Raw genomic sequence first — 16,363 nt, forward strand, 5'->3', positions numbered from 1 at the left:
AATATAAATTAAATAAGGTATATAAACAGTAACACACAAAACACATATAGATCACTTAAGATAATGTTGTGAACAGAGGATCACAGGAACTTAACCTTGTATTTTTCCTAAAAGCAAAGGTTCAGTATTCACTAAACCACTGTTTGTGGTGACTATATAGAACCTAACTACTGCAAATAACACAAATGAACTGTATCTCCTGGAGTTATCCGGAATGGTTCCCTTTCTAACCTTGAAAATGCTATCTCTGTGGTTTCTCATAACAAACAAATGTTCTCATTCCAATCTTTTGGAATCCTTCTTGGAAACAGTACACATTTACAGAAAGCTATGGATGAGGAATCAGTAAACCTGAGTTCAGCCCTGCTCCCCCAACCTGAAGAGTTTATCCTGAAGAAATTATTTAACATCTCTTGGCAGAGCTTCCTGCTCTGCAGAACGGTTTCAACTGAAAGGAAGAACTTGAAAGTTCTTTCATATGCATATTTCGGCAGGTTTGATTTCTTCTGAGGCCTGTCTCCTTGGTTTGCAGATGGCCACTTTCTTGCTGTGTATTCACGTGGTTGTCTCTCCAGGCATGCACATGTCTGGTGTTCTCTCTCCCTGTGTCCTAATCTCATAAGGACAGTAGTCATATTGGATGAGGGCCCACCCTAATGACCTCATTTTAATCTAATTATCTTTTTAAAGGTCCCCATCTCCAAATACAGTAACATTCTGAGGTACTGGGGGTTAGTATTAGAATTTGGAGAGGGGTAGGAGAAAATTAGTCCATAATATACACCATCAGTCTCTCAAAATTGTGCCAGATTTTGGTTTGCTTTATATTTGTACCATGAATTCTTTTTTTTTTCCCCTTCAAGCATTTTATTTTGGCAAAACTTTGCAGATCTGTAATGAATATTTTTTAATGCTGGATGCATGCTAGAAACCATGTCAAGAATATAGATATTAATAAACATAGGTACTAATTTCAAAACTAACTCATGAAATAAGGACATTAGTGCCAACTATAGATCAAACACTTAAGTGTCTGTCATTGTACTAGCTGCTATAGGATATTATTTTCATTTCCAAAAATATCTTCTTTTTTTATGAAATTTATTGTCAAATTGGTTTCCATACAACACCCAGTACTCATCCCAACAGGTGCCCTCCTCAATGCCCATCACCAACTTTCCCCTTCCTCCCACCCCCTGTCAACCCTCAGTTTATTCTCAGTTTTTAAGAGTCTCTTATGGTTTGGCTCTCTCCCTCTCTGTAACTTTTTTTCCCCCTTCCCCTCCCTCATGGTCTTCTGTTAAGTTTCTCAGGATCCACATCAGAGTGAGAACATATGGTATCTGTCTTTCTCTGTATGACTTATTTCACTTAGCATAACACTCTCCAGTTCCATCCACATTGCTACAAAAAGCCATATTTAATTCTTTCTCATTGCCATGTAGTATTCCATTGTATATATAAACCACAATTTCTTTATCCATTCATCAGTTGATGGACATTGAGGCTCTTTCCATAATTTGGCTATTGTAGAAAGTGCTGCTATAAACATTGGGGTGCAAGTGCCCCTATACATTAGCACTCCTGGATCCCTTGGGTAAATTCCTAGCAGTGCTATTGCTGGGTCATAGGGTAGATCTATTTTTAATTTTTTGAGGAAACTCCACACTGCTTTCCAGAGTGGCTGCACCAGTTTGCCTTCCCACCAACAGTGCAAGAGGGTTCCCGTTTCTCCACATGCTCGCCAGCATCTATAGTCTCCTGATTTGTTCATTTTAGCCACTCTGACTGGCGTGAGGTGGTATCTCAGTGTGGTTTTGATTTGTATTTCCCTGATGAGGAGCGACGTTGAGCATCTTTTCATGTGCCTGTTGGCCATCCGGATGTCTTCTTTGGAGAAGTGCCTATTCATGTTTTCTGCCCATTTCTTCACTGGATTATTTGATTTTTGGGTGTGAAGTTTGGTGAGTTCTTTATAGGTTTTGGATACTAGCCCTTTGTCTGATATGTCATTTGCAAATATCTTTTCCCAATCCTTTGGTTGCCTATAAGTTTTGTTGATTGTTTCCTTTCTCTTTATCTTCAAGAGGTCCCAATACTTCATTTTTGCTTTTAATTCCCTTGCCGTTGGAGATGTGTCAAGTAAGAAACTGCTGCGGCTGAAGTCAGAGAGATTTTTTCCTGCTTTCTCCTCTAGGGTTTTGATGGTTTCCTGCCTCACATTCAGGTCCTTTATCCATTTTGAGTTTATTTTTGTGAATGGTGTAAGAAAGTGGTCTAGTTTCATTCTTCTGCATGTTGCTGTCCAGTTCTCCCAGCACCATTTGTTAAAGAGACTATCTTTTTTCCACTGGATATTCTTTCCTGCTTTGTCAAAGATTAGTTGGCCATACTTTTGTGGGTCCAATTCTGGAGTCTCTATTCTATTCCATTGGTCTATGTGTCTGTTTTTGTGCCATGGACCATGAATTCTTTATAAAGCTCTTTGTATTTTTTTCCAGAAATTTCTAATTATCTTTGGCTTGCTTTTTGAGAAAGTGACAAGCCGTTATCATATCTCTAAAGTCTTCCTGGTCCTTAATCACACTGTTATGAAAGACTCCCCTTTCTTCTTAGAGCCCTCTGACACACCTTTTGTTTTTTCCTAATTTGTCCTGATTGCTTTCTTGGCTGGTTCCCTTTTTACTTAAATTCTATGTACTCCTCTTCTTGGATTTTTTTTTTTTTTTCTGAAGTACATCTATGGCAGACACAGAGATTTGCTGCTAGATTGATTGCCTTTCAAGAAAGAACTGCCCAGCTGCAGAGAGGATAGTTAACTGAGAGCCTCCAGGTGTTACCTCCTTTAGGGTCTACCTCAGCTTTCCAGAGAAGGTATTCAGCCTTTGGCCTATGACCGAGCAAAGTGATGGTCTGAAAACCTAGTCATTCCTACCCAATTCAGGACTCCTCTGAAGGGAAATCTTTGCTCTGCAGGTACCAAGCCTATCAGGTCCACATTGCTGCTTAACTACCCTTACCTAATACTGTGTCCTCTCCTTTTCCATTCACAGATGTTACTCCCCACTATAATTTTATACTCTAGTTCTGTGTGAACTCCTGCTTCCTAGAGAACCCAATCAGTATAACATCTTCAAGTAATGTTTATTTTTTTGTTTCAGAAAGGAATCATAGGATTTAAATTTTATGACACCTTGCAAGTGTGAACTATTTATTCTCATATGTGATTGCTACTTTGACTGTTTATACAGTTCTGGGTTCAAAATTATTTCCCCAGAGAACTTCAAGAATCTTGCTCCACTGTGTTCTAGCATCCAGTATTGCTGATAAGAAATCTGATCAAAATCTGATTTTCATTCTTTTGTAGCTAGCCTGTTTTTTGTTTGTTTTGTTTTGTTTCTTTCTGTCCCCATCTCTGAAAGCCTAGGCTTTCATCTTTATCCTCAATGATTTTACATTTCACTAGGCTGTCCAGGCATGGTTGTTTTCTGTCAAGTAAGAGAGTCAGAAATCCCCCACCATCTTGGCCCTCTTGGAGGGTGTTACTCTGGTCTGGCTGACTGCTGGGGAAAGAGTGCAAGAAGGGGATACACCAAGAAGCTAGAGTTTCTCCCACAGTGCAATGATGGCCATGACCGTGACCTCTGCAAATAATCAACCCCTTACTTGTCACCCTTGTAAAATGAGAAGAAGGTAAGAATAAGATGGAGGCTCTTTCCTTGGAGACTCATTTTGAAAGTTCTGTCAACAAAATTGGGAGAAGGCCTGCAACATATGGCCGCAACTTCCCACAGAGGTAATTTTTTTAAACTCTCAGGAATACTATGTAACTTGAAACAAATATTAGCTTGTTACCTGCAAAAATGCTAAAATGTTCACTAGGAAACAAAAACAAAACCCACCATCATTTTGTTCAAATTGTCTGTACTTGTCCCCCTCCCCCCCCCCCCCCAATTTTTAGCTTCCTTTAACTGTTTATGTGCCCTTAAGGAGACTGCTTTCCCAGTTAAAAACCAGTCCTTTCTCCTAACCCCACATTTTCTCCTCCCTAACTTATATCTTCCTGAATTTCATTTTTTTTTTAAAGCTTTTACTTTTGGAAATTGCTATTTTCCTTGAGCAAATTTAAGAGAATTCTAAACTACTCTCCAAAAATAAGATCAATAACTTCAAAATAAAAATCCAATGTATTCAAACCAACATTATGCCCTCTCCGTTAAAAGACCCTTGAGGACAGAATCCAAGTTACTCCATGGTTTTTATGCTATGCTTACAACCTAGGAGGGGCTCGATACACTAATTAAGATGAAATGTAAAACAGGAACCGAATCAAAAATACCTTAACTTTCTTTCGTCAGCACTGTCAGGGCGTGTGCGTGGGCAGTTTTTCTCGTGACTTTGGTGACTAAAGTCTTCAATTATTTTACAAGACCCGACGAATGAAGCTACTGCAGAAGCAGCCCTGGCACTTCAACCAGCTTCCTCACGGGGACAGCGGGCTTCACTTTCCCTAACCCAGCTTCCTACCTGGAGTTCCTGAGCGGCTGATCTCCCCAGCTTTCCCCAGAGCCTCCCCCCGCCCGTGTCGGAAGCGCTCTCGCGGGCAGTTAGCCGCGCGGCCGCGACTGCCTCTCCTTAGTGCTCGAGAGAGTTCGACGGGGCGGCACTGGAAGCGACGCACAACAGATTTCTGGACTCGAAGTGCAGTAAAATACTCTCGGCATTTGTGACTTGAGGAACCCTGAAGAAGTAATAATCTTTGCTTTTAAAAAAATCATTGTGACAAAAATGCCGAGCCAGGCAGGAGTCGAACCTACAATCTTCTGATCCGTAGTCAGACGCGTTATCCATTGCGCCACTGGCCCTCCACACAAGGAGAAACTGAGGGGACATACAGATTAGAGTGGTAAGGCCACACTCGGGCAGTCACTCCCAATATAGGGTGGTAAAGGAAAAGTAAAGGAAGGTGGTGTCGGAGTTGCTGAGTCTTGGTACCACTAGCTCCGGGACACACGCATTGGGGGTCCTTTCCGGGGTCTGTCAGGATCCCACGAAGGGAAGCCAGGTTGTATTTCTGCGCACGCGTGAAACAATACACAGGCATTCACTCCCTTCCCCTCCCCGTCCCGGAGTACGCATGCTCTATTCAGTCTCTAGCCCGCAGCTGTGCTCGCTCGGGTTCTTGAACATTGAGTCTCAAGGGGCACGGACGGTTTGCCCGTCCCTTCGATAGCTCAGCTGGTAGAGCGGAGGACTGTAGCTGACTTCCTGGCAGGAGACATCCTTAGGTCGCTGGTTCGATTCCGGCTCGAAGGAGACAAGTATGCTTTTTGCCAACTTTCTACGATTTACGGCCCTTTCCACGGGTCTCCTTTCCTAATATAATATTCCAACGAACACTTGGAGATTCTGGTACTTTCGCTCCAGTTTTGGCCTATGGCAGCAACCCCCGTATGAAATATTTTGTGAATTACCCAAGCGGGGACGTGCTGTCCTAGTGACAAGCGCCGAAGTGAGTCTGCGCTCTGCGGAGCGGCTGCCAGGTCCCGGCCTTCTGCTCCTTTCTAAATCGTCTTTGGCGTTTCCCGAGTCCCCTGAGCATACAGAGAAAGGTCCCGAGCCAGCCAGCCGCCTGTTCTTTTCCTCAGAGCTCCGGGGAGAGGGGGCAACTCGAACGCACTTTCCAGCGGCCATGAGAAGATGGGGGTGGGGGGGTGGGGTCACCAGAAGGATACCTTGTGATGGGCAAACCTGGGAGTCGGGAAAGAAACGCGGTAGAAAGCACGCGAAGCTTAGAAAATAAGTAAACATTATAAAGAAAAGTCGGCACTCTGCCTCCCCGCTCCCTTCGATAGCTCAGCTGGTAGAGCGGAGGACTGTAGGCCCTGATGTCCCCAGCCATCCTTAGGTCGCTGGTTCGATTCCGGCTCGAAGGAGAGTGTTTATTGATTTTTGTTACTTTGGCCTCCCCTGTGACGCAAGATCAAGAACGTGATCAAGAAAAACATTTTTTTCATTTCTAAATGCTCTGACCTCTCTCTAGGGGAAGAGATAACCGGCCGTGCCCAGCGGTGGGGGATTAGCTCAAATGGTAGAGCGCTCGCTTAGCATGCGAGAGGTAGCGGGATCGATGCCCGCATCCTCCAGCCTTTTTCTCCTCATTCCGTGTAATAGTTTTTCTTTCGATTCTCATTCAACTCAAGTAGAACTTGAAATCAGCTCTCAGGCAAGTGAGAGACAAGGCGAACTTGAGGTTACCGTTTCCTAAAACTCCCCAGACGAGGGATAATGGGTGCTGACGGAGTTTATTCTTACAACTTAAAATTTTTAGACCCATTTACTTTGGGAGGTTCACGAAATTGGTTCTTTTTCTGTCCAAAAATGGCTACAGATTGCAGTCCCATCTGTTCCCACTTTGTGATTTGTACTCGATCGCTGCACTTCCAAGGACCCATTTGATACTAAACTGCCCGGATTTAAGGGGGGGACTGACAGAAAAACAACGCAAAAACCATTGAGCTTGGAAAAGGACGCTGGCTACTTTCAACTTAGCGTTAAGCCGAAGCGAGAAGTATTCCGCTCCACGTCAACTTTCAGTGAGGTGACCAACTCTGGGCCGATCTACTAAGGTAGGATAAAGATACCTGAAGAGAGGTGAGGAAGCGGAAGGGTTTAAACCTAGAAGCTGGCTACTGAAGGAGGGGTTCTAATGCCCTTTTCCTCCTGGGGAGTAACTGTGGAGAACTGGAGACCAGCACTGAAAAGGAATTAAATGGAAAAAAGTTCTACTTAGGGCTGATTTTGAGCATAGTCTAGTTTGTTAAAGACAAATCAAAAACAAAATAAATACACACACACTCACTGAAAGATTCAGAAGTTGAGCAGAACACACACAAAGGCTTTTCTGGAAATATATGCTCCCTATCCTAATTTACTAGAATATAGCCTTTAAAAAGCTGTTGAAACTATACTGTGGTTCTCAACACAAAACATAAATTTAAAAAGACAAAGGCAGAAATACTATCTTTTTTGAGGATTACAATTAGTAAATGATAATTCTTTTATCTCATGTTCATTTTAGGGTTCTAGGCAACCTGTATTTTTTTTGTACTAATGTATACAACCTGCTGCATTTTATTGGTATATCTTTCATTTTCTAGGGCAGTCTCCATTTTTATCTCACTTTACTCTTTTCAATAAAGTCTTTAAATTGAATGTATAGTGATTCGTTTAAAATATATCATTATTAAAAAAATAAATAAAATAAAATATATCATTATTTTCATAAAAACAAATTTATAAAGTAGGAAAAGGAATCCTTTTATCAGATGTTAGGTCTCAATTTCCAGTTGAGATTATGAGTACTCTAACTGGCTGACTGGAGGAGCTGACAGTGAAATTATAAATGACTAAAAGATCAAGGAATGGGTAATAAGTGGAAGGAATGCTCTCCAAATCCAGGTGGGAGCACATGGTTAGGGCAGGTGAGCTGGGTAAGAACTCAAACATCTCAGGATCAGCAACTTAGGTATGGAATGGAATTCTTATTAAAAAGTCTATAGGGGGGCACCTGGGTGGCTCAGTTGGTTAAGCATCTGACTTTGGCTCAGGTCATGATCTCACCGTTCATGGGTTGGAGCCCCACGTTGGGCTCTGTGCTGACAGCTCAGAGCCTGGAGCCTGCTTTGGATTCTGTGTCTCCTTCTCTTTCTGCCCCTCCCTGGGTCATGATCTGTCTGTCTCTGTCTCGCAAAAATAAATAAATGTTTAAAAAAAATTTTTTTAAGTCTAAAGGTATAAGCTGAGAGGCACTATTGCATAGTGGTTAGTCACATGGGCTGTGGAACCTGATGGCCTTTCTTGGCTTTCACATTCCCTACCTAGTTACATTGGGCAAGTTGCTTGGCATCATGGTACTTCAGTTTCCTCATTTGTTAAATAGGGATGATAATAATGATACCCTTATTACAGTGCCTAGTACATAGTGAACACACTGTAAACATGAACTGTTGTCAGAGTATGTTAACACTACCATAAAGGGAAGGCCTGGAGGGAATATTCTGAGGGTTTGCATGTGTGTTTATATAAATATATATGGGAGTACAGGAAAGAGATGCTTGGATCTACTGTGGAGGGAAAGTAGGACAATTCTAAAAATACAAAATGATAGTTAAATTATGTTGTGACCATATAATGGAGTATATGTAGCCATTGAAATTATACTTATTAAGAACTATTTACATGGGAAATGTTAATCAAATGCTAAGTTAATAAATTGCATACAGGGCAATATAAATAATAACAATATAAACAAGCATTAATTTGTAGAAAAGACTGAAGAATGAATTGAAATGTGAATAGTAGTGATCTTTGGATAGTAGCATCACTGTGATTTTTTTCTTCCTTAAAAGTTTAAAATATTTTCTAATTTCTGCAGTACACATTATAAGCTTTAATGGAAAATATAGACACATTTAAAAAAATTAACAGCTAACAGCACTTCCTGTAAACCAAGCACAGTTCTAGTTACTTTACTTGTATTAACCCATATATTTTTCTCATAAAAAAAGCACTAGGCCCAGATGGCTTGCATGGTGGATTCTACCAAACAATTAAGGAAGAAATAATACCAATTCTACACAGACTTTCAGAAAATTGAATAAGAGGAAATGCTGTCCAACTTGCTATGAAGCCAACATTGTCCTGATCCAAAACCAGGCAAAGACATTATAAAAAAAAAGAAAGAAAGAAACCAACAGACCAATATCCTTCATGAACATAAACGTAAAAATTTTAGTCAATTAAATCCAACAATACAAAAAAGGAAAATACAGCATTGACCACATGGGATTTATTTCAAGAATACAAGACTGGTTGAACATTCAGAAATCAACAATTCATCATAATAAACAGACTAAAAAAGAATAACCACATGATCATCTTAGTTTGATGCATAAAAAGCATTTGACAAAATTCAACATCCATTCCTGATTTTTAAAACCATCAGCATGGGGCGCCTGGGTGGCTCAGTCGGTTAAGCGGCTGACTTTGGCTCAGGTCATGATCACTCACTCCTGAGTTTGAGCCCCGCGTCGGGCTCTGTGCTGACAGCTCAGAGCCTGGAGCCTGTTTCGGATTCTGTGTCTCCCTTTCTCTGACCCTCCTCCATTCATGCTCTGTCTCTCTCTGTCTCAAAAATAAATAAACGTTAAAAAATAAATAAATAAAACTATCAGCAAACGTGGAAGGGAACCGAACTCCTTCAACTTGATAAAGGGCCTCAATGAAAAACACACCCTTAACATTATACTTATTAGTATGAATGCTTTCCTCCCAAGATCAGGAACAAAGCAAGGATATCCATTCTGAGGTGTCTAGCCAGTACAATAAGGCAAGAAAAATGAAGTAAAAGGCCTCTAGATTGGAAAGGAGAAGTAAAACTATCTCTATTCACAGATGTCTCATTTTTTAAAATATTGATTACATGTTAAAATAATAGTTTATATTTTGGGGGGTTAAATAAAATATATTAATAACATTAATATCATTTGTTTCTGTCTTTTAATGTGGCTATTAGAAATTTATAATTATATATATATATATACACTATATATACATATGTATACACATATATATACGTATATATACATATATATATACGTATATATATGTATGTCACATCTTATTTCTATTGGATATTAGGTCAGAGAGGTAGGTAGGGGCAGATCATGTCAGGCCTTAGAGACCACAATGAGGATTAATATTTTTATCCTGTGGGTAATATGACCATTAGTGCAATTTAAATAAGGACTGACATATGAGAAGCAGATTGCAGAAAACAAGAGTGAATTCAGAAAAATCAATCAGGGGGCTGAGGTGGAGGGAAGGTGAGAAGGGTTGTGTGTGCTGATGGTGGAGTCAAGAAGGGCCTGGAGCCTATATAAGTTCAGACATGGCCATTGGGAAGGCCTTAGGCTAAAGGATTTATTTGTTGGGACTGTCACTATTTATTTCTGGCATTTGAATTATGCCAAGAAATGTTCGGAGGAAAGTAAAATATGTTAATTTTCTAATATATCCTGAGAGATATTTATGATAAATTGAAATGTATAAACAATGGATTTGGAGGAGTAATTATCAAGAAGAAAAGCTTACAGCCAGAAGTTTGCAAACTAATGAAAGAAATGCCATGGTATTAGCTTCTGTAAAGTACTTTTCAAGTTAACTCATTTGATTTTATATTTTGTAAAATGTTTCTTTTCATTAAAAATTTTTAAATCAGATATCCAACCTACCTATTGCCAGATAGCTAAATTGAAGAGACTGACAATGTAGACAGAGGAAAAATGTTAAGTATTTTGTAGATGTCATGAGTTGAGTCCTTGGTGTAAAAAGATTGCAAGAGTCCTTTTACTGGAAATAGAGTTCTGGGTTATATTTTTTTCAAGTAACTTGTAAAGTTGCTATATGGTTAAATAATGGTTCAAAGGTGCTTTTCCAGATCACACCCTGAACCCCAGACTACCAAAAGAAATAACATTATACTCTACATACACCTCCTGTGGTCAGATGAGTTATATCTAACAGGACTGATCAACAGAGCCTGGCTCTTGGAACACCAGCTCATCTAAATCCCAAATGAAGTGCTGCCTTATCTCCACTGGTCATATATTAGTGCTCTCACTAATAGAGGGAAGAATGGTGAGAGGGAGAGATGGATGGATGGATGGATGGATGGATGGATATTGCAGGGAACAATTAATAACCTCATTGTCTTGGTTTTAAGAGGACCTGGTCTGCACAATATTAAGAATGGGTCTTGTTTTGGGATGGAATTAAATTGACTTTCAAGAGATGTGTGACTGGTGCTGGAGTTGACCTGAAGGTCCTGGTCCACTCATGCCCTAGCGTTCCAGGCTAAATAAACCTCCTTCTTAAGCAGTCCCTAATTCTCTGCTTCCACACCCACATCATCCAGTGTTCTTTCCCTGTTTTAATGATTTAGTCAGCCACCAACTTTCTCACCTCTGGTGGGTAGAACAAGTAAGAATTCTCCTCCCTCTCTACCTTAAACATTGAGCCAGAAGCAAGGTCAGCATTCTAGTGCCTTTCGTTTTCTCTTCCTTCCAGCAGGGCTACAGTGTCTCTGCTTCACTGCTTTGCTTCAAATCAATTTTTTACTTCCTCTTAGCTCACCTTCCATCTGACCATAAGTCTGCTGCTCTGTTTGATGAATGACTATCTCCTTGAGTTAAACCTTGATGATTTTCAAGTACCTGGATTTTCAGTTACCTGGGCTAAAGAGACAAAGAGAACATGGGTAAGTGAAATGCTGAGAAAATTCTGGAATCCTCAGGAAAGTTAGCACTCCTGACACTGATTTCCTGGGACTCTTCTAATGCCTCCTATTCCCAGGATGGTTTCTCTTGTCTTGTAAGTTGGGATGAAGAGTTGATGTTGCTCTTGTAACTGTTCTAGGCTTAGAAGACTTTCATATCATTCTGACCAAAAGGTATAAAATTCATAAGAAGGGGACCTTGTTCCTATGGGAGAATCCTTCAAATACACTCCAATTTTCCCCCAAGATTTTTTCATATCACATATTTTAGAGCTGGTTGTTCAATATGGTAACCACTAGCCACATATGGTTGTTTAAACACAAGTTTAATAAACTTTAAAACTCAGATCTTGAATTGCATTATACGCATTTCAAGTACTCAATAGCCACCTTTGGATAGAGGTTAGACAGTACAGATAAAGAACATTAACATCACTGCAGAAAATTCTAATGGATAGTGTGCTATAGAGCAGTGTGGTATAGCTTAGCCGGTGAGGTCATGGTCTCTGTAGTCAAAAGATGTGTCTCTAAATCTGCTTCACAGCTAGCAGCCATATGACTAGGCAACTACTTTGTTGAGTTACAGTTGGTTCAGTGGAAATAATACCTATTATAAAGAGCTATTATAAGTAGTGATTCGTACTCTGTACAGATTTATTATGTTTGTTGTGGCAGTATACAGTTGACCTTTGAACAATGTGGAGGTTAGGGGTGCTGACCCCCCGTGCAGTTGAAAATCCACATACAATTTTTACTCCCCCAAAATTTAACTACTAATAGCCTACTGTTGACCAGAAGCCTTACTGATAAGTCAATTAACATATATTTTGTATGTTATATGTATTATATACAATAAAGTAAGCTAGAGAAAAGAAAATGTTATTAAGAAAATCGTAAGGAAGAGAAAGTATATTTATAGTACTGTACCATAAAAAAAAACACCTAAGTTATTGTTCAAGGGTCAACCATAGTACTAAAAGTAATAGACTTTAGAACTCCTTTTTCTTCCTTCCTGAGATGAGCAACACACTGAAATCCACATTTCACTCCTATGCTCTGTCCTCTGAAGTCTGGGTCCATTTAGCCTGGTAGCTAGAGGTTGAAAAAAGTCAAAAGTCTTCTCTTTTTGTTATCATGCCTTAATGCCAAGTCTGCTGTTGGGCATATAGTCAGGTTCTTAGGGACCCATCTTACTTCCTCTGACTTATCGGGGGGATTGGGAAACTGCTGGTCCTCCAGGAGGTGACAGCAATGGTGGTTTTGCTTCATCTCCTCAATGTGTGTAAACATACCCCTGCCCTAGTTTGGTGGGACTCAGGAATGAGGAGTGATTGGGGCTTCCAACTAAACCAATCCCCCATGTAAAATTGCCCCAACTGGTTTTAACCCCCTGTCCTAATTGTGGCGGGTTGGGGTACGAGAAGCAGGGAAAGTTGTACATCACTCCTACACAGTAAAGACAACTTTGGGAAACTAAGCCGGCTTTCACGTCTGTGGAAATCCCAGAGCCTTGAAGTTAGCTTCAAATCTCATTCAGCTTCAGAATTTTCAGAATCATTCAGGGAAATTTGTGAATGATTTGGGAGCAGACTAAAATTTTCTGGTTCTTCTTTAGAACAGAATGCTACTCCTATGTCCCACTCTTAATTCACATGCCCACCTCATGGACTCCTGGTCTCTGAGATTGGGGAGGAACAAAGAATGGAAAAAAGAAGATAAAGAGGGAAAGGCGATAATTTGGGCATATAGTTGACTTGATTTGACACTTATTCCTATGAGATTCTTGCTAGTTTCCTGGGTAGTCTCCTAGTGGCAGTTCTAAGAAAAAGTACAAGGCAGAAAGTAGGAAACAGAAAAACAGAGGAGAGGATAGGATCAACTTAGCATCACATAATTGAATTGGGGATTCTCAATGTCAAAATTAATATTTCAAGGGTTTTTCTTTCTTTTCCCCTAAAAATACTGTTAAGCCTAGGTTATGAACACCACTCACAGATTAAACAGAAATCCAGCTAGGTGAGGTCAGTTTCCCAAGATGACAAAGCAAGGTAGACATGGAAACTGGATAGAAGGCCTGTCTCCTGACTCACTGTGCACCTCTCACTGCATCACTGGTGGTTGCTCATACTCAGACCATCTGAGTCACCTCTGTGGATTCTAATTTCATAGCCTCAGAGTCCCTTTCCTCTTTTTCTTCCCCACAGCCATCGCCCAGTGCCAGGGCATCATGACCTCTCACCTAGGCATTGGCAACAATCTCCCATCTGGTCTTTATCTAGGTCGCCTTCAGTATTCTAGCCACCACTGTGATACTAATCTAACCAATGCACAGCTCTCACAGAAATGTTTCTGTGAGAAACTTTCAACAACTTCCTGTTGACTAATTTATTAAGTGTTAAAAACTCTTTAGCCCAGTATTTGTGACCTGCTCATGTGCCAGCAGCATGCTCTGCACTCCAGCCCAAAGCACCATACGCTCTGAGCATTCCCCACACTCCTGTGCCTCACTGTCTTTGCTTCTGTGCCTTTTCTTAGAAAGCCCCAACTATGCCCCACATAACTACACATCCATTTGTCTAAGTTCTTAGTGGATCATTCAGATACTATTCACCCATGAAGCCCTCCTGATGAATCCAACTCTGAAATTTTGTGGCTCTTTATCACATTTTGTTTTGTACTGTGGTTCTGTACATGCATGTCTTATTTCTGCTGTTATACTGAGCTCCTTGAGGACAGTAACCTGTGTCTTGTTTGTCTTTCAATCCACAGAGCTGAACACAATGGGGATACACAATAGACACTCAATGAGTATTTTTTGAAAGAATGAATTCCTCTAATAAGGATGGGCTTGGCTCATTGTACATTATTAGTTTGTTTTTTTCTTAGATTGATGAATCTTTTACAGTAGAAACTTTATCTTTCCTAGAAAATAACCTCCATAGCCCATGTGATGATAAATACTGTTAACTGCCTGGGCTAGGTGAACTGAATTAACTCAATAAAAAAATGTCACCCAATTCCCTTCTTTACTCAATAGATATTGAAAGGAATAACAAAATTCTCCTAAGATCCTTGAAATGTTTATGAACACATGTAACTTATTGCTAACTAATAGAGTTTATTAGATTCTCAATAAGCTTTCAGTGCACACAGCAATAAGACCATACATAACCAGTCACACTGGCCTACTGTTTACTGGTAATTAAGTGCACACTGGGGATATGTTGACAAGATGTGCTCAATGTTTGAATATTTTTAAATCAAGGAGAAATAAACCTGCAAGTAAATCACATATAAACAGATACTATTTCATTTTTGATCTGATTTTTTAATTTTTAAATAATTCTATATTGATGAAACAGTTTCACAAAATTCTGGCAAATATCAAAATTGTTATTTGTGACTCAAGAGCAGACCAAGAATATCAGAAATGACTAGGGAAACTATAATTTTAAAAAATCAACTTGGAAGAAGAGGGGCAAATGCAAAGAGGTGTAATAGGTATTTCAGACCAGATGAAACCAGGGTATGGAAGCAGGACTCCATTTTCACTTCGGTTGGCAACAGCACTGATATCTGTTCCCTGCTTTATGGAAAAATGAAACAATGGGTCTGTTATCCTATATGCCATTACTACCTCATTACTGATTACTGTTGCAAACTAAATTTATATTTTAAAAGATTGCCAATTTTTCTTTGTGTTTTTGGTGTGTGTGAGGGGGAAGGTGACTGTAGGGATACAGGATGAAGGAGGGAGTTAGGGAGGAGGAAGAGCAGTATGGAAGAAAAAAGAATTTACTAGAATTTTATTCACAACTTATAAAAAAATGGGATCATCAACTGGTGTTTGGATTTTTTTTTCGTAGATACTTTTATGGTGAAAAGGATTGAAATCAGTTTTTAAATTTGATTTTTTCCCAGACCGCTATTCTTGCAAAGATGAAAAATTTAAAGTGAAGCAAATTGTTTTAGTTGATTGCCCTTGTGAAGTCAGGAAAATGATTTTTGAGACATGTTTTGTTTGTTTTCATGTAAGATGGTATGATCACACTACTTTTGGTGACCTTCTTCCTCAATTCTCCAGGCAGAAATGCATTCGTTATACAGTTAGACTCTTGGGCTGCATTCTCCCCAGTCCTGGAGAAACCCGTCACCACGTTCTTATTGAGTGCTCACAGAGGGCATGGCTCAGTGACTAGGCATGCATATTTGCATTTGTTGTTGACAACTGTCAGCTTCAACATCCCTCTCCTCACAACTCTGTCTAAATGGGGTTTGTAATCCTTCTTCCCACTCACTCTCTTCACTCCCTGGGGCAGGAATGTTGGCTCCTGTTCTCTGTCACCTGTCAGAATCCATCCTCCTGTCACTGGCTTATATGGACAAGTCAGCCCACTGTCACGTGACCCCCCCGCTGCTAAAAACAGCTCAGGCACCCCCTCTGAACCTGGGCCTGAAACAATGTCTTCCATCGAAAAAACCGTAAAGGACACTTGATCACCCAATCCTTGGAATTATTTCCAGGAAACACTTGCAGAAACCATTCGGAGCACCCTTTCCCTGGCAGTGCACACGGGGACGGCCAGGAGATGAGCGCATCTTTGAATTATAAGTCTTTTTCCAAAGAGCAGCAGACCATGGATAACTTGGAGAAGCAACTCATCTGTCCTATCTGCTTAGAGATGTTCACGAAACCCGTGGTCATTCTCCCCTGTCAGCATAACCTGTGTAGGAAATGTGCCAGTGATATTTTCCAGGTAGGTTTGTTTGGAATTTAGGGGGTAAAAAAGAGTCTCTCTTCTTGGAATCAAGTCCTTAACTTGTAGGTGAATTCTTTCAGAAAACTTTATAAGGCTACATTCATTTTTAAGAAAACCATTTTTTTAAATGATTTGCTTTGTGCTTTGCTGTCTGCCTCCTCCTTACTCCTCCTTACTCCCAAATCTAGTTTTAACTTAAATACTAAGAATCCTATTTGTTTAAAAAAAAACAGAACAAAACCTTCAAAACAAAACCTTGAATCTG

The 16,363-nt window shown here is 40.1% G+C and overlaps 1 protein-coding gene and 4 non-coding genes across 7 annotated transcripts in view; 4 read left to right on the forward strand and 1 right to left on the reverse strand.

Annotated features, from left to right (window-relative positions):
* Positions 1-4,792: 4,792 nt before the first annotated feature.
* On the reverse strand, positions 4,793-4,865 carry TRNAR-ACG. Its single transcript has one exon. It is a non-coding gene; the product is annotated as a tRNA-Arg (tRNA).
* A 358-nt stretch (positions 4,866-5,223) lies between these two features.
* On the forward strand, positions 5,224-5,316 carry TRNAY-GUA. Its single transcript has 2 exons — positions 5,224-5,260; positions 5,281-5,316. It is a non-coding gene; the product is annotated as a tRNA-Tyr (tRNA).
* Positions 5,317-5,845: 529 nt separating this feature from the next.
* On the forward strand, positions 5,846-5,936 carry TRNAY-GUA. The gene is given in 2 exon segments: positions 5,846-5,882; positions 5,901-5,936. It is a non-coding gene; the product is annotated as a tRNA-Tyr (tRNA).
* A 137-nt stretch (positions 5,937-6,073) lies between these two features.
* Positions 6,074-6,146, forward strand: TRNAA-AGC. The gene has a single exon. It is a non-coding gene; the product is annotated as a tRNA-Ala (tRNA).
* A 9,687-nt stretch (positions 6,147-15,833) lies between these two features.
* The window catches only part of TRIM55 (tripartite motif containing 55), a 42,521-nt gene continuing 41,991 nt past the window's right edge, over positions 15,834-16,363 (forward strand). For all 3 annotated transcript variants that reach the window (XM_042923209.1, XM_042923211.1, XM_042923210.1), the window contains exon 1: positions 15,834-16,095. In XM_042923209.1, coding sequence (XP_042779143.1) covers positions 15,928-16,095 — 168 coding nt within the window. In that variant the 5' untranslated portion in view covers positions 15,834-15,927. The remainder of the gene's footprint in view (positions 16,096-16,363) is intronic.

This window comes from Panthera leo, chromosome F2, assembly GCF_018350215.1.
Source record: "Panthera leo isolate Ple1 chromosome F2, P.leo_Ple1_pat1.1, whole genome shotgun sequence".
In the NCBI taxonomy this organism is placed as follows: Eukaryota; Metazoa; Chordata; class Mammalia; order Carnivora; family Felidae; genus Panthera; species Panthera leo.